Source organism: Arachis duranensis, chromosome 4 (assembly GCF_000817695.3).
Source record: "Arachis duranensis cultivar V14167 chromosome 4, aradu.V14167.gnm2.J7QH, whole genome shotgun sequence".
Taxonomy (NCBI): domain Eukaryota; kingdom Viridiplantae; phylum Streptophyta; class Magnoliopsida; order Fabales; family Fabaceae; genus Arachis; species Arachis duranensis.
In genome coordinates, this window is record NC_029775.3 from 99,213,272 (window position 1) to 99,228,381 (window position 15,110).

The window sequence follows — 15,110 nt, forward strand, 5'->3', positions numbered from 1 at the left end:
TGCATGTTTTTATTTTCTTTTCTAAATTTGGTACCTTTTCTTTGGTGTTGAATTTTCTTGCTCAACTGTTGAATATCTCTTGTATTATTCTGATGCTTCGTGACTTATTTTATTCTGATTGGGTGATATTATTTAGGGTGTGTGTGGTTGGAGGGAATACAAATATATTCCCAGGAATTTTGAGATGGGAATATTTTATTCCCATGTTTGGTTCAAGATATAAAAAATTATTCCCGGGTATGTTTTATTCCTTGGAATTAAAATCCAATCCATTTCATTCCCATCTCCCCCCTGGTTATCTTTCATTCCAATGGGAATGGAATGTGTATAATAAAGTGAAAAGACCAAAATGCCCTTATCAATTTCACTCCAACACTTCTTCTCAGGTTTTTACTCCTCATTTCATCAGAAACCCAAACCCTAGCAGAGCCCCAATTTCATCGAAACTAAAACCTAGCCGAGCTTCTTCCCCAAATTCATGGAGGCTCCACCGGCGTTAGCACCGTCTCGCCGCCGATTTGAGTTTGCACGACCATCCCTCACCTTATTCTAGAAGAAAATTCACTTCAATCCTTCGTTTGCGTTCGTGTTCCATCATCGCAGCTCACGTCGGTTCACCGCCACTGTATGCTTGCCGTCGTCGCTGCCGCGCCTCTAGCCGGATCCTCCGCGTCGCGTGCTCGCGTTTGGTCTCTCTCCTCCGTCAGTCTCTTGCTTGGTGTCGAGTTCGCTGTCGACGAGGAAGCTTTGCCACCGTTTCTCCGGTGCTTCGCATACGGTTCTCTCTCTCCCTCTGTCTCTCTTTCACTTTCGATCTCTCTCTCTCTCTCTCTCTCTCTCTTGCCCTCTCTCTCTCTTGCCCTCTCTCACTTTCTTCTGTTGGTTGCAGGGGATACTAAATAAGAGCAAATTAGTTGCTATTGATGCTGGAAACAGGGGCTACCCTCTGAATAAGGTATGTAAGTTGATGATTACGATGTTTTTGATACCAAATTTATGATGATTTGATGATGACACTGATCTGAGGTAGTTAACATCGTTGTTAAGTTTGCATAAGGTCACAAGTTGAAAAGTTGTTTTCCACAGTGAGTGCTTTTAAGTTTGTGGTGTTTGAAATTTAAGGGGAGAAAATGAAGGTTAGATGGTGAATTGGTGATTGAGTTTTGGAGCACATAACCTAGTCATGTGTTTGCTGTTTTTCATTGTTTTTCAAGAACCAAAATTGCTTGCAATTCTTTTACTCTGCCAGATATTTGCAATTATGTCACTGAGACCTAAAAAAAGATAATTTTGTTTCATTACAATTTTGTTAGCTGAACTTGAATTTAATCAACTCAATTTAACTATTATGCTTTTGCATTCTTTTACTTGTGTTCTATTTAACTATGATGCTTTTGATTCTCTTTTGCTGATATCCTACAATCAAACTTCAAGCTGTTTTGGATTAGAATTGAAGTTCTGTAATTTGTATAAAGCATGTCTGCAGCATTCAATTTATTGGATATTACCTTTCATTAAAATTAAATGATGATATAGAATTTGCTGTTTGAATTTGCTACTAGTTCATAGATAGGTTCAATTTATTTCCTCTCTTTTGCTGAACAGATCTGCTACATATACTATCATCTACTCCTAGACATCCAAACCTCATTGAGCACACCAGTGAGAAAGCCAAGGAAGCTAAAGATATACAAGTGAGAAAACTAGTGGATTTGAATTTGTTAATGTTTCTTTCTTTGAATCTTACATAATATTTGTTATTTGTCCAAGTTACAGCATAGCTAAAAGAAGAAATATAATTATCAGGTAGTAGTGACTTAGTTGGAATGTGATTTCAGTTTTTAATTTGTTTGGAATTGGAATGTGATTTGAGTTTCAATTCTGACCTCTTTGATTATAGTATCCTTAATTCTCTTGTTACACATTTCATATAAAATACCAGTGATGAATTGTTGATAAATAAAACACAGTTATGAATTGAATTGAAACTTGATATATGCTCTGTGCCTGTTGTTTGGCTGCATTATCTAAGAAATATTTTGTTTGGCTGCATTATCTAAGGAATATTTTGTATGACTGCATTATCTAAGGTCTGTGCCTGTTGTTAGTATGCTTTAAAATTTACTTCAATTTATTTATCAAGTTGAAAAGATCTAATGCTGGGGAAGCTAGACTAGATCCTCCTTGTTCTAGCTTTCCAAATGATTAATAGTTGAATTAGTTCGATAATTGGTTAAATACATGTATATGAAGAATCAGTGCACAATGCCTCTATGCAAATATATCATGAATGAATGTGATTTTTACATTCTTTTTCCACCTTGTAATCTTTGTGTCTGGGTTATGTGTATAATAAGAGGCCTATCATTTTCCACCTTATATGGCACCTACTGCAGGTTCTGTCTGAAAGGTTTTTCAAGGCACATGTTTCAAAATTGGATAATAAAATGTGTGTTTAGCTTCAATGAAATTTAATGAAAAGATCGATTTATGATAAAGCCAAAATCTCAGCACCCATCTCATTAGACACTAGTTCACAAAATGATCCTAACCAATCATCTGACTCAATTCCTCTTTTTATTGTTATTGTTATTATTTTTTTGTTCTATTTTTATTTACATTGTGTTTCATGTCATAAATAGCTTGGTTCTCTCATTTATTTGCATAGCACTTGCTGCTATAGAATTCTTTCTGATGGAATACTTATAATTTAATCCTACAAGAAGGTACATAATTGGATGTTGAAACTAATTGGGTTATGAGTATGATAAGAGGCCTAAAGAAATGATAGGGTTATGGGTTATCAGTATTTTTGTGCTGTTATGCTGCGGGTTGGCATTGGAATTTGTTAATATCTCACTTTTTCGGTTATAGTTTACTCTCTTGTGAATGTAGATGGAATGTACTCCCTTTCGGAAAGACATCTTCATAGTTTAATTTGTAGTTAATCATCCTGGAGAAGTTGCACATCACATTGACTACTAGTGGTTAAGCCAAAACTATCTCAATTCTCAATGTTTGTTTACACTACTATTATCCATGCCTTAATTTCTGTATGCTCCTTTCTTGGGATAATAAGTTGAAAATGCTTTATTAGTCAGATGGAGAAAGAAATAATGCAATGGAGACTGTTTTATTTCCTTGTTAACCTTTTATGCAATGGGTGTGTTTCTTTTGGGGCTTATGCAATGGCCTTTTATATCACTATGTTCTGATTGCAAATGAGATTGCAGTGATTCTGTGATTGACCTTTAATTATTGTTCTTTTCATACTTGTGTGATTCCTTGCTTCAAGATGATGAAAAATTGTCTTATGTTATTTTCTGCTTATTAGTCTATAGAAAATGGAAGAGAATACTCGACCTAATTCAAAGCAAACTAAGCGTCAATGGACGCCACACGAAGATGCAAAATTAGTTGAATGTTTGGTAGAGCTTGCAACTACTTCTTAGAAGTGTGACATTGGCACGTTTAAATCCGGTTATGGAAAATATTTGGAAAAAATGCTGCATGAAAAGATCCCTGGATGTTATCTTAAGGTACAATTTTTTTACATAATACTTGTTTTCTTTGTTTACAATTCTATATTTGTATTATAATTGTATAGCTTACAAAATATTTATGCTTCTATATTGGGATATTTTACTACTGTGCTCTCATTGATCTGTTCTCTGGGTTGGGTTGTAGTCCAGCCCAAAACCATGACAAAAAAATGGCATTTTCAACTGGAACTATTGAACTAAGTCCTTCAACAGAAAATTTGTTCATAGACAAGGCTTGAATTTAAAACTATTTAATGAAAATTAATTACATTTCATTTGAGCTAATCATGTTGGTGCTTCAGTATTTTATATTTTTTACTTGGAACAGATTAAAATAGATAAAATAAATAAAATAAAAAATCCATTGTTATTTAATTAAGAGTATATTTCCAGTTCTCTTGTTGTAATTTTTTTTCTTCTTGAAAATCTGAATGGTGAACCAAGCAACCAGGCCAGACTGTATTCTCTACCTCGTTATCAGTAAGTGGTTAGAAGAGTTTGATTAAACTGTCAAAAAAAATCGAAGGAAAGAGAAAAGTTTAAGACTTTAAGTCATGGTAGACTATTTTATGATTATTTCAGATTCTGTATGCAAAAACTAAATGATTATTACTGCTCCATACATTCACTATATTTAGTTATGCTTGGATGAATTGTGGTGTCATTGTATTAAAATTCAGTTTATTGAATTTAATTTGAATAGTAATAATTTTAAATTGTTTTGCTATGTTTAGGCTAATCCACACATTGAATCAAGGGTGAAATTGCTAAAAAGACAATATTTTGCAATAGTTGAGATGATGGGCACAGCTGGGAGTGGATTTGGTTGGAACGACAAAGATAAAATGATTATGGTGGAGCGACAAATTTTCAATGAATGGAAGAGTGTAAATTCTAAATAACTTTCTTAATACAAGTTTATTTATCTTAAGTTTTTTAATATTAATTGCTTATTTATTTTCTTTTAATTTCAGTCCCATCCTAATGCTAATGGCCTCTATAATAAACCATTTCCACATTTTGAGGAGTTGGGAATAGCATTTGGTAGAGATAGGGCTCAAGGAGGCAATGCAGAAAATGTAACTCAAGCAGTTGCTACAATGGAGGCTGAGCGCGAAGCAACCTTGAGTGATCGGCAAGTGAATGAAAACACCCAAGTAAATTTGGAAGAGACCGAAATGGAATATGAAGCTGATTCTCAGGTACGTAAGCAATTGACTCTAATTCATGTACAAAAATTCACTTATTGTTGAATGTATTATGCAAACAGAATTAGAATCAGGGTAGTTAATATTCTATTAGGTTCTGTTTAGTTAGTTAATGTTGTTAGTCTTGCTGGCCAAGGCAGAGATAATGCTTATATATACAAGTGTAGAGCATGTATAATCAGTTAGGCTACTTGTTCTTCATTTCTATCAATATTGAATAATCTTCTGATGTTCCTGCTGGTGTTGCTTTCAATTTTTAGGAGCCTCCAACTCCTGGTGTTCCTGTTGCTCCCGGTGCTTCTGCTGCTCCTAGTTCTTCTGCTGCTCCTAGTGCTTCATATATAGAAAGAAATAAAAGAAAAAGAGGGAGCAAAAGTGAGGAAGTGATTGACATAGTAGTAGAATCAATGAGAGATATGAAAGGTGCTTATCAAGAACACACAGCCGTTTTAGTTGATATGGTTTCTTGTTTTAAGCATGAGAAAGAAGGAGCTGAGCGCAGAATGAAGCTAATGGCACTGTTAAGAGATGTTCCTGGTTTGAGCGGTGATGATAGAATGAAGGCTGGCCTTAGCATTCTAAGGGACAATAGTCTGATCGACATGGTGTTCCAACTTCAACCGGGGGAACTTTTGCCTTTTTTTGAAGAAATTGCTTTAAATATTGCTATTTTTGAATTTTTATTGAATATTATAGTGACTTGATAGGAAGACATTTGTGCCAATTGTTGCTGTTGTTTTGTGAGGAATATAAGTAGCTAAAACCTTAGTTCCTGATGCCATTATATCAGGTTTTAAGATCCATGGAAAACTAGTTAAAGTTCCTCTTGAACTAGAATGTGTAGCAACTGGTGATGGCTTGATTCCAAGAAATGTTTGTTGACAATTGATGGTGGATTTTGGAATTTTGTTGCTTTGTATATAATTGATCATAGATTTTGCATCTTTGGAAGTAATTACAATGCTAGGAGAATAGAGATGCCGCCATTCAGTTAGTTGAGGATCATTTGAGATGAACACTGCTCTTTTTACATTGTCATAGTCACTAATTTAATTATGATAAAATTGATTTTAATTAAACATTTGTTATTAAGGGTATTATAGTAAATTTATTAGTAGAGATAAAATTTAGAGTCGATAATAATTTAGCTAAAGATATTTGTTATTAGGAATATTTTAGTAAATTTAAAAAAATTTAGAATCAATAATAATTTAACTAAAGATATTTGATATTAGGGGTATTTTAGTAAATTTAAAAAAATTTAGAGTCAATAATAATTTAACTAAACATATTTGTTATTAGGGGTATTTTAGTAAAAAATTTAGAGCCAATAATAATTTAACTAAACATATTTGTTATTAGGGGTATTTTAGTAAATTTAAAAAAATTAAAATCAATAATAATTTTAACTAAACATATTTGTTATTAGGGGTATTTTAGTAAATTTAAAAAATATTAAACTTTTAGTCATTAATATTTTAATTTGAATGATTAAGGGTAATTTTGACATATTACATAATATGACCAAGATATTTAAACTCAACCAAACAAAAATTTAGTCATTCCTAGGATTATTACATAATATTCCAATTGATTAAATTATACAACCAAATATGGGAATCATATATTCCAAGTAATCTCATTCCTAGGAATATAATGCCTAGGAATGAGATTACTTGGTAATAAAATTTAATCTTTGAACCACACACATCCTTAAGTCAATCCTAATCTTCTATGACACTTGTATTCTTTTTACATTGATATGAACTTATATTGCCCTTCATGACCTAATCTCTTTCCTCCATTGTTGCAATTCTTGCACTATTGATATGTCATTTGCCTATACTATTTACTCACTTGCATGTTGTAGCTACCATGTAGTTGAGATCCTCATTATTATTTGGCATTATACCACCTATATTTCATTTGTTTGCATATTTTTGTTTGTGGGTTATTCTTCTTCCTTTTTCTCTTCTTTCAGGATGGCCACCAAGAGGAGAAATAAAAAATTCTAATTGGGGCGACAAACAAGTTCTTTTGCACAATCTTTTGAAGAAACTTCATCAGTTGTAGCAACCCGTCCACGTGCACATCTTTGCATACACTAAGGACAGTGCAATCTTTAAGTGTGGGGAGGTCGATACCGACTTCCGTGGGTTAGTTACTTTCTTCTCAACACCAAAGTTTAATTCTCTTGGTTACTTTGTTGTTGCATTGCATGATAAATTACATGTGTAGTTAATTGTTTGCATTTATGTACTGCTTGGTTAAAGTAATAATTTTTTTTCTAAGAAACTATTTTAAAGCATTTCACTAATTTGAACAAAAAATTTTGTTGAACTTGTTTGAAGAATTTTATTTTGGGAACATGGTTTTAGAGCTCGAACATACAAAACCAGTGAGCTTTTTGAACCTATTTGATTGGTTGCATCTTATCAACCAATGTTTTATTATGGTGTATGTTGTTCTCTCTAAAATTGTGATCTTTGTCTTGCTTAATTTTATATTTCCATTGTTTGATGTATACATGCATTTATGTGATTGAGACCTTCTTTCACTAAGCTTACATACCTATATGGCCTTAACATTTTCATTATCCTTTGCAAACCAAAGTTGAACCTATTTTACCCCTTTGTTCTTTACTTTAGCTCATCACTAACTCTAAGCAGAAAACAATAATGTCCTTAATTTAAATCCTTGGTTAACTTAGACTAGTGAGAGTGCTTATGAATTAAGTGTGGGAAAATTGGGTTTGAAAACGTTTGTTTTGAGAATTGGGTGTTGTATACTTTTTGTAAAAAATGTGCAAAGAATGTTGAGGACATGTTTATGCATTCAATATCTTAATCATATGCATTGAGAAAAATAAAACAAAAGAAAAAAAAAGAGAAAAAAAAAAAGAAAAAAAGAGCAAATAATAAAAGGGTACAAAATGTCCCAAGGTAAAAGGTGATAGCAATACATATGTACTATACTCAAAATTGGGATGCATGAATATGAGGAAAATATAGTTAATTGGTAGTTACATTTTGTATTGTAATTACATGGATTGTCTTAAGTTAGGTGGGAAGTTTAGGTTAATTAAGAATTCAGATTTTAGTCCACTTGACCAAATACAATCCTACCTTGACCCTAACCCTATTACAACCCTTAAAAGACCTCTTGATATGTGGTGCACGAAATTTTGATCATCAACAATGGTGCCAAAAACTTGGTAGCGCTCTCAACGTGAATCACACTTAGTCACAACTTTGCACAACTAACCAGCAAGTGCACTGGGTCGTCCAAGTAATACCTTACGTGAGTAAGGGTCGATCCCACGGAGATTGTTGGTATGAAGCAAGCTATGGTCATCTTGTAAATCTCAGTTAGGTGGATAATAAATGTTATGGAGTTTTTAAATAGTAAATAAAGCAGAAAATAAAGATAGAGTTACTCATGTAATTCAATTGTGGGAATTTCATATAAGTGTATGGAGATGCTTGTCCCTGTTGGATCTCTGCTTTCCTACTGCCTTCCTTCAATCATTTTTATTCCTTTCCATGGCAAGCTGTATGTAGGGCATCACTGTTGTCAATGGCTACATCCCATCCTCTCAGTGAAAAAGGTCCAAATGCTCTGTCACGGCACGGCTAATCATCTGTCGGTTCTCGATCATGTTGGAATAGAATCCCTTGATTCTTTTGCGTTTGTCATCACGCCCAACAATCGCGAGTTTGAAACTCGTCACAGTCATTCAATCCCTGAATCCTACTCGGAATACCACAGACAAGGTTTAGACTTTCCGGATTCTCATGAATGCCGCCATCAATCTAGCTTATACCACAAAGATTCTGATTAAGGAATCCAAGAGATATGCGCCCGGTCTGAGGTAGAACGAAAGTAGTTGTCAGTCACGCGTTCATAGGTGAGAATGATGATGAGTGTCACGGATCATCACATTCATCATGTTGAAGTGCAACGAATATCTTAGAACAGGAATAGCTGAATTGAATAGAAAATAGTAGTAATTACATTAAAACTTGAGGTACAGCCGAGCTCCACACCCTTAATCTATGGTGTGGAGAAACTCTACCGTTGAAAACACATAAGTGATGAAGGTTCAGGCATGGCCGAATGGCCAGCCCCCAAACTTGATCAGAAGACCGAATGGTCAAAAGACCTTACAATCAAAGACACTTAATACAATAGTAAAAAGTCCTATTTATACTAGACTAGCTACTAGGGTTTACAGAAGTAAGTGATTGATGCAGAAATCCACTTCCGGGACCCACTTGGTGTGTGCTTGGGCTAAGCTTGAACTTTACACGAGCTGAGGCTTCTTTTGGAGTTGAACGCCAAGTTGTAACGTGTTTTTGGCGTTCAACTCTGGTTCGTGACGTGTTTCTGGCGTTTGACTCCAGAATGCAGCATGGAACTGGCATTGAACGCCAATTTACATCATCTAATCACGAATAAAGTATGGACTATTATATATTGCTGGAAAGCTCTAGATGTCCACTTTCCAACGCCATTGAGAGCGCGCCATTTGGAGTTCTACAGCTCCAGAAAATCCATTTCGAGTGTAGAGAGGTCAGATTCCAACAGCATCAGCAGTCCTTTGTCAGCCTCCTTATCAGAGTTTTGCTTAGGTCCCTCAATTTTAGCCAGAAATTACAGAAAAATACACAAACTCATAGTAAAGTCCAGAAATGTGAATTTAGCATAAAAACTAATGAAAACATCCCTAAAGGTAGCTAGATCATACTAAAAACTACCTAAAAACAATGCCAAAAAGCGTATAAATTAGCCGCTCATCACAACACCAAACTTAAATTGTTGCTTGTCCCTAAGCAACTGAAAATAAATTAGGATAAAAAGAAGAGAATATACTATAAATCCCAAAATATCAATGAATATTAATTCTAATTAGATGAGCGGGACTTGTAGCTTTTTGCTTCTGAACAGTTTTGGCATCTCACTTTCTCCTTTGAAGTTTAGAATGATTGGCATCTATAGGAACTTTAGAATTTCAGATAGTGTTATTGATTCTCCTAGTTAAGTTTGTTGATTCTTGAACACAGCTACTTTTATGAGTCTTGGCCGTGGCCCTAAGCATTTTGTTTTCCAGTATTACCACCGGATACATAAATGCCACAGACACATGACTGGGTGAATCTTTTCAGATTGTGACTCAACTTTGCTAAAGTCCCCAGTTAGAGGTGTCCAGAGCTCTTAAGCACGCTCTTTTTGCTTTGGATCACGACTTTAACCACTCAGTCTCAAGCTTTTCACTTGGACCTTCATGCCACAAGCACATGGTTAGGGACAGCTTGATTTAGCCGCTTAGGCCTGGATTTTATTTCCTTGGACTCTCCTATCCATTGATGCTCAAAGCCTTGGACCTTTTTTACCCTTGCCTTTTGGTTTTAAGGGCTGTTGGTTTTTTTTGTTTGCTTTTTTTTCGCAAGCTTTTGCTTTTTCACTGCTTTTTCTTGCTTCAAAAATCAATTTTCATGATTTTTCATATTGTCAATAACATTCTCTTTGTTCATCATTCTTTCAAGAGCCAATAATTTTAACATTCATAAACAATAAGATCAAAATTATGCACTGTTCAAGCATTCATTCAGAAAATAAAAAGTATTGTCACCACATCAATATAATTAAACTAAATTTAAGGATAATTTCAAAATTCATGTACTTCTTGTTCTTTTGAATTAGAAACATTTTTCATTTAAGAGAGGTGAAGGATTCATGGAATTATTCATAGCCTTAAGACATAGTTACTAAATACTAATGATCATGAAGTAGAGACACAAAACATAGATAAACATGAAGCATAAAAATCAAAAAATAGAAAAAAATAAGAGCAAGGAGAGAGTCCACCTTAGTGATGGTGGCGCCTTCCTCTTGAAGGGGCAATGGTGCTTTTTGAGCTCCTCTATGTTCTTCCTTGCCTCTGTTGCTTGATCCCTAGTAATTTTGGTGCTCCTGTCCTTAGTTGCTCCCAATAATTATGTGGAGGAGAATGTATCCCCTGAGGTATCTCGGGGATCTCTTGATTTGCAGTCAAATGTTCTACTACTGAGCTATAGACCCTTGAGATGAATCTCTCAATCTCCTATGACTCGGAGGTGGAAGCTTTTGTCTTCCCTTTCCTCTTTCTAGAGGTTTCTCTGGCCTTAGGTGCCATCAATGGTTATGGAAAAACAAAAAAGCTATGCTTTTACCACACCAAATTTAAAATGTTGCTCGCCCTCGAGCAAAAGAAGACAGAATAGAAGAAGAAGATATAGAGGAGATGGAGGGATGTTTGTATTCGGCTATATGGGTGGGATTGGGTGGGAAAGAATTTTGAATTTTGAATGTAGGTGGGGTTTATGGGAAAAAGTGGATGGATGTGAGTGGTGAAGAGGTAATGGGGAAGAGAGATTGAAGTGATTGGTGAAGGGTTCTTGGGAAAGGGTTTTATAGGATTATGAGGAGGGAAGGTGAGTGGAGGTAGGTGGGGATCCTGTGGGGTTCATAGATCCTGAGATGATCCTGTGGGGTTCACAGATCCTGAGATGTCAAGGATTTACATCCCTGCATCAATTAGGCATGTAGAATGCCTTTGCATACAATTCTGGCGTTTAGACGCCATATTGATGCTTGTTTTGGGCGTTCAACGCCCATGTGCAGTATGTTTCTGGCGTTGAACGCCAGTTCCATGCTTGTTTCTGGCATTGAACGCCAGTTCCATGCTTGTTTCTGGCGTTCAGCGCCAGCTCTCCTCAGGGTATATTCCTGGCATTCAAACGCCAGGATGCTGCTTGTTTCTGGCGTTCAATGCCAGATCCATGCTCTGTTCTGGCGTTGAACGCCAGCCAGATGCTCTTTACTGGCGTTTAAACGCCAATAAGTCCTTCCTCCAGGGTGTGATTTTTCTTCTGCTATTTTTTGTTCTATTTTTAATTTTAGTATTTTTTTCGTGACTCCACATGATCATGAACCTCATAAAACACAAAATAACAATAAAATAAAAAATTAGGTAAATAAAAATTGGGTTGCCTCCCAATAAGCGCTCTTTTAATGTCACTAGCTTGACAGTGGGCTCTCATGGAGCCTCACAGATGTTCAGAGCATGATGAGGACCTCCCAACACCAAACTTAGAGTTTGAATGTGGAGGCTTCTCAACACCAAACTTAGAGTTTGGTTGTGACCTCCCAACACCAAACTTAGAGTTTGATTGTGGGGGCTTTATTTGACTCTGTATTGAGAGAAGCTTTTCATGCTTCCTCTCCATGTATACAGAAGAACACCCTTGGGTCTTAAACACAAGGTAGTCCCCATTCAATTGAAGGACTAATTCTCCTCTGTTAACATCTATCACAGCTCCTGCTGTGGCTATGAAAGGTCTTCCAAGGATGATGCATTCATCCTCCTCCTTCATAGTGTCTAAGATTATGAAATCAGCAGGGATGTAAAGGCCTTCGACCTTTACTAACATGTCCTCTACCAATCCATAAGCTTGTCTTACTGACTTGTCTGCCATTTGTAATGAGAATATGGCAGGCTGTACTTCAATGATCCCTGGCTTCTCCATTATAGAGAGTGGCATAAGATTTATACTTGACCCCAGGTCACACAGAGCCTTGTTAAAGGTCATGGTGCCTATGGTACAGGGTATTAAGAATTTACCAGGATCTTGTCTCTTTTGAGATAAAGTTTTCTGAATCCATGTATCTAGTTCACTAATGAGCAAGGGAGGTTCACCTTCCCAAGTCTCATTACCAAATAACTTGGCATTCAGCTTCATGATGGCTCCTAGATATTGAGCAACTTGCTCTCCAGTTACATCTTCATCCTCTTCAGAGGAAGAATAATCTTCAGAACTCATGAATGGCAGAAGGAGGCTTAATGGAATCTCTATGGTCTCTATATGAGCCTCAGATTCCTTTAGGTCCTCAATAGGAAACTCCTTCTTTCTTGAGAGACGTCCCATGAGGTCTTCCTCATTGGGATTCACGTCCTCCCCCTCCTCCTTGCATTCGGCCATATTGACTATATCAATGGCCTTGCACTCTCTCTTTGGATTCTCTTCAGTATTGCTTGGGAGAGTACTAGGAGGAGTTTTAGTTACTTTCTTACTCAGCTGACCCACTTGTGCCTCCAAATTTCTAATGGAGGACCTTGTCTCACTCATGAAACTTAAAGTGGCCTTAGACAGATCAGAGACTATATTTGCTAAATTAGAGGTGCTTTGCTCAGAATTCTCTGTCTGTTGCTAAGAAGATGATGGAAAAGGCTTGCTATTGCTAAACCTATTTCTTCCACCATTATTAAAGCCTTGTTGAGGCTTTTGTTGATCCTTCCATGAGAAGTTTGGGTGATTTCTCCATGATGAATTATAGGTGTTTCCATAAGGTTCACCCATGTAATTTACCTCTGCTATTGCAAGGTTCTCAGGATCATAAGCTTCTTCTTCAGAAGATGCCTCTTTAGTACTGTTGGATGCATTTTGCCATCCATTCAAAATTTGAGAAATCATGTTGACTTGATGAGTCAACATTTTGTTCTGAGCCAATATGGCATTCAGAGCATCAATTTCAAGAACTCCCTTCCTCTGAGGGGTCCCATTATTCACGGAATTCCTCTTAGAAGTGTACATAAATTGGTTATTTGCAACCATGTCAATGAGTTCCCAAGTTTCTGCAGGCGTTTTCTTTAGCTGAATGGATCCACCTGCAAAATGGTCCAATGACATCTTGGAAAACTCAGATAGACCATAATAGAATATATCTATTATGGTCCATTCTGAAAACATGTCAGAAGGACACTTTTTGGTCATCTGCTTGTATCTTTCCCAAGCTTCATAGAGGGATTCACCATCTTTTTGCTTGAAGGTCTGAACATCCACTCTAAGCTTGCTCAGCTTTCGAGGAGGAAAGAATTTACCCAAGAAGGCCGTGACTAGCTTATCCCAGGAGTTCAGGCTATCTTTAGGTTGTGAGTCCAACCATGTTCTAGCTCAGTCTCTTACAGCAAAAGGGAAAAGCATGAGCCTGTAGACTTCAGGATCTACTCCATTAGTCTTAACAGTCTCACAGATATGCAAGAACTCAGTTAAAAACTGGTAGGGATCTTCTAATGGAAGTCCATGAAACTTGCAGTTCTGTTGCATTAGAGCAACTAGTTGAGGTTTCAACTCAAAATTGTTTGCTCCAATGGCAGGAATTGAGATGCTTCTTCCATCAAATTTGGACGTGGGTTTAGTATAATCACCAAGCATCCTCTTTGCATCATTGTTGTTAGGTTCGGCTGCCATCTCCTTTTCTTGTTCGAAAATTTCAGTAAGGTTGTCTCTGGATTGTTGTAATTTAGCTTCTCTTAGTTTCGTCTTCAGAGTCCTTTCAGGTTCAGGGTCAGCTTCAACAAGAATGCCTTTTTCCTTGTTCCTGCTCATATGAGAAAGAAGAGAACAGAAAAGGAAGAGGAATCCTCTATGTCACAGTATAGAGATTCCTTTATGTTAGTAGAAGAAGAAGGGAATAAAGAAAGGAGAATCCAAACACAAGGGTGAGGATAGAGGTAGTGATTTGAGATGAAGAGAGGTAAAGAGAGGTGTTAGTAAATAGATAAATGAATAGAAGAAGAGGAGAAAGGGAGAAATTTTCGAAAATAAATTTTGAAAAGGAGTTAAATTGAAAAGGGAAGATAAAATTAGAATTAAAATTTAAAACAATTAATTAATTAAAAAGAATTTTCGAAAAAAGGGGAAGGTATTTTCGAAAATTGGAGAGGGAAGAGTAGTTAGGTGGTTTTGAAAAAGATAAGAAACAAACAAAAAGTCAAATAGTTAGTTGAAAAAGATATTAAAATCAATTTTGAAAAGATAAGAAGATAAGAAGTTAGATAAGATATTTTGAAATCAAATTTTTGAAAAAGATAAAATTTTGAAAAAGATACGATATAAAAGATATGATTAAAAAGATATGGTTGAAAAAGATTTAATTTTTAAAATTAATTACTTGACTAACAAGAAACTAAAAGATATGATTCTAGAATTTAAAGATTGAACCTTTCTTAACAAGAAAGTAACAAACTTCAAATTTTTGAATCAATCACATTAATTGTTAGCATAATTTTTGAAAATAAAGATAAAATTAAGAAAAGTATTTTTGAAAAATATATTAAAAAAATAAATTTCGAAAATTAATAAGAAAAATAAAAAAAATTTGATTTTTTTAAAAAAGTTTTGAAAAGATAAGATTTTTAAAATTGAAAATTTGACTTGACTTATAAGAAATAGCTAAGTTTTAAAATTTTTTTGACTAAGTCAACTCAAATTTTTGAAATTTATGAGAATTTTTTTGATTTTTAAATTTTTAATGAAGA

General features: G+C 35.3%; 1 protein-coding gene and 1 non-coding gene across 6 annotated transcripts; both read left to right on the forward strand.

Annotated features, from left to right (window-relative positions):
* Nucleotides 1–278: 278 nt before the first annotated feature.
* Nucleotides 279–5,639, forward strand: LOC110280147 (uncharacterized). 5 transcript variants are annotated; one of them, XR_008008518.1, is made up of 4 exons: nucleotides 279–778; nucleotides 890–955; nucleotides 1,606–1,694; nucleotides 5,011–5,639. XR_008008518.1 is itself a non-coding variant. In XM_021140733.2 (3 exons), exons 1-3 carry the CDS (start codon nucleotides 4,340–4,342, stop codon nucleotides 5,452–5,454), a joined length of 762 nt encoding a protein of 253 aa, XP_020996392.2. In that variant the 5' UTR covers nucleotides 4,275–4,339; the 3' UTR covers nucleotides 5,455–5,639. The 5 variants fall into 5 exon arrangements, 1 of the variants encoding a protein (XP_020996392.2); XR_008008520.1 differs by having other exon boundaries at nucleotides 5,227–5,639; XR_008008521.1 differs by lacking the exon at nucleotides 5,011–5,639 and adding an exon at nucleotides 1,777–2,825.
* Nucleotides 5,640–13,537: 7,898 nt separating this feature from the next.
* LOC127746846 (small nucleolar RNA R71) lies at nucleotides 13,538–13,641 on the forward strand. Its single transcript, XR_008008658.1, has one exon. It is a non-coding gene; the product is annotated as a small nucleolar RNA R71 (small nucleolar RNA).
* The last annotated feature ends 1,469 nt before the right edge of the window (nucleotides 13,642–15,110 follow it).

Bases quoted from the DNA above. Each gene is read 5' to 3' on its own strand.
- LOC110280147 (XM_021140733.2), top strand. From the start codon at position 4,340: ATGATGGGCACAGCTGGGAGTGGATTTGGTTGGAACGACAAAGATAAA. The intron at 4,430-4,516 runs GTAAATTCTAAA...TTTTAATTTCAG, and splicing joins TTTTCAATGAATGGAAGAGT to TCCCATCCTAATGCTAATGG. The intron at 4,745-5,010 runs GTACGTAAGCAA...TTCAATTTTTAG, and splicing joins AATATGAAGCTGATTCTCAG to GAGCCTCCAACTCCTGGTGT.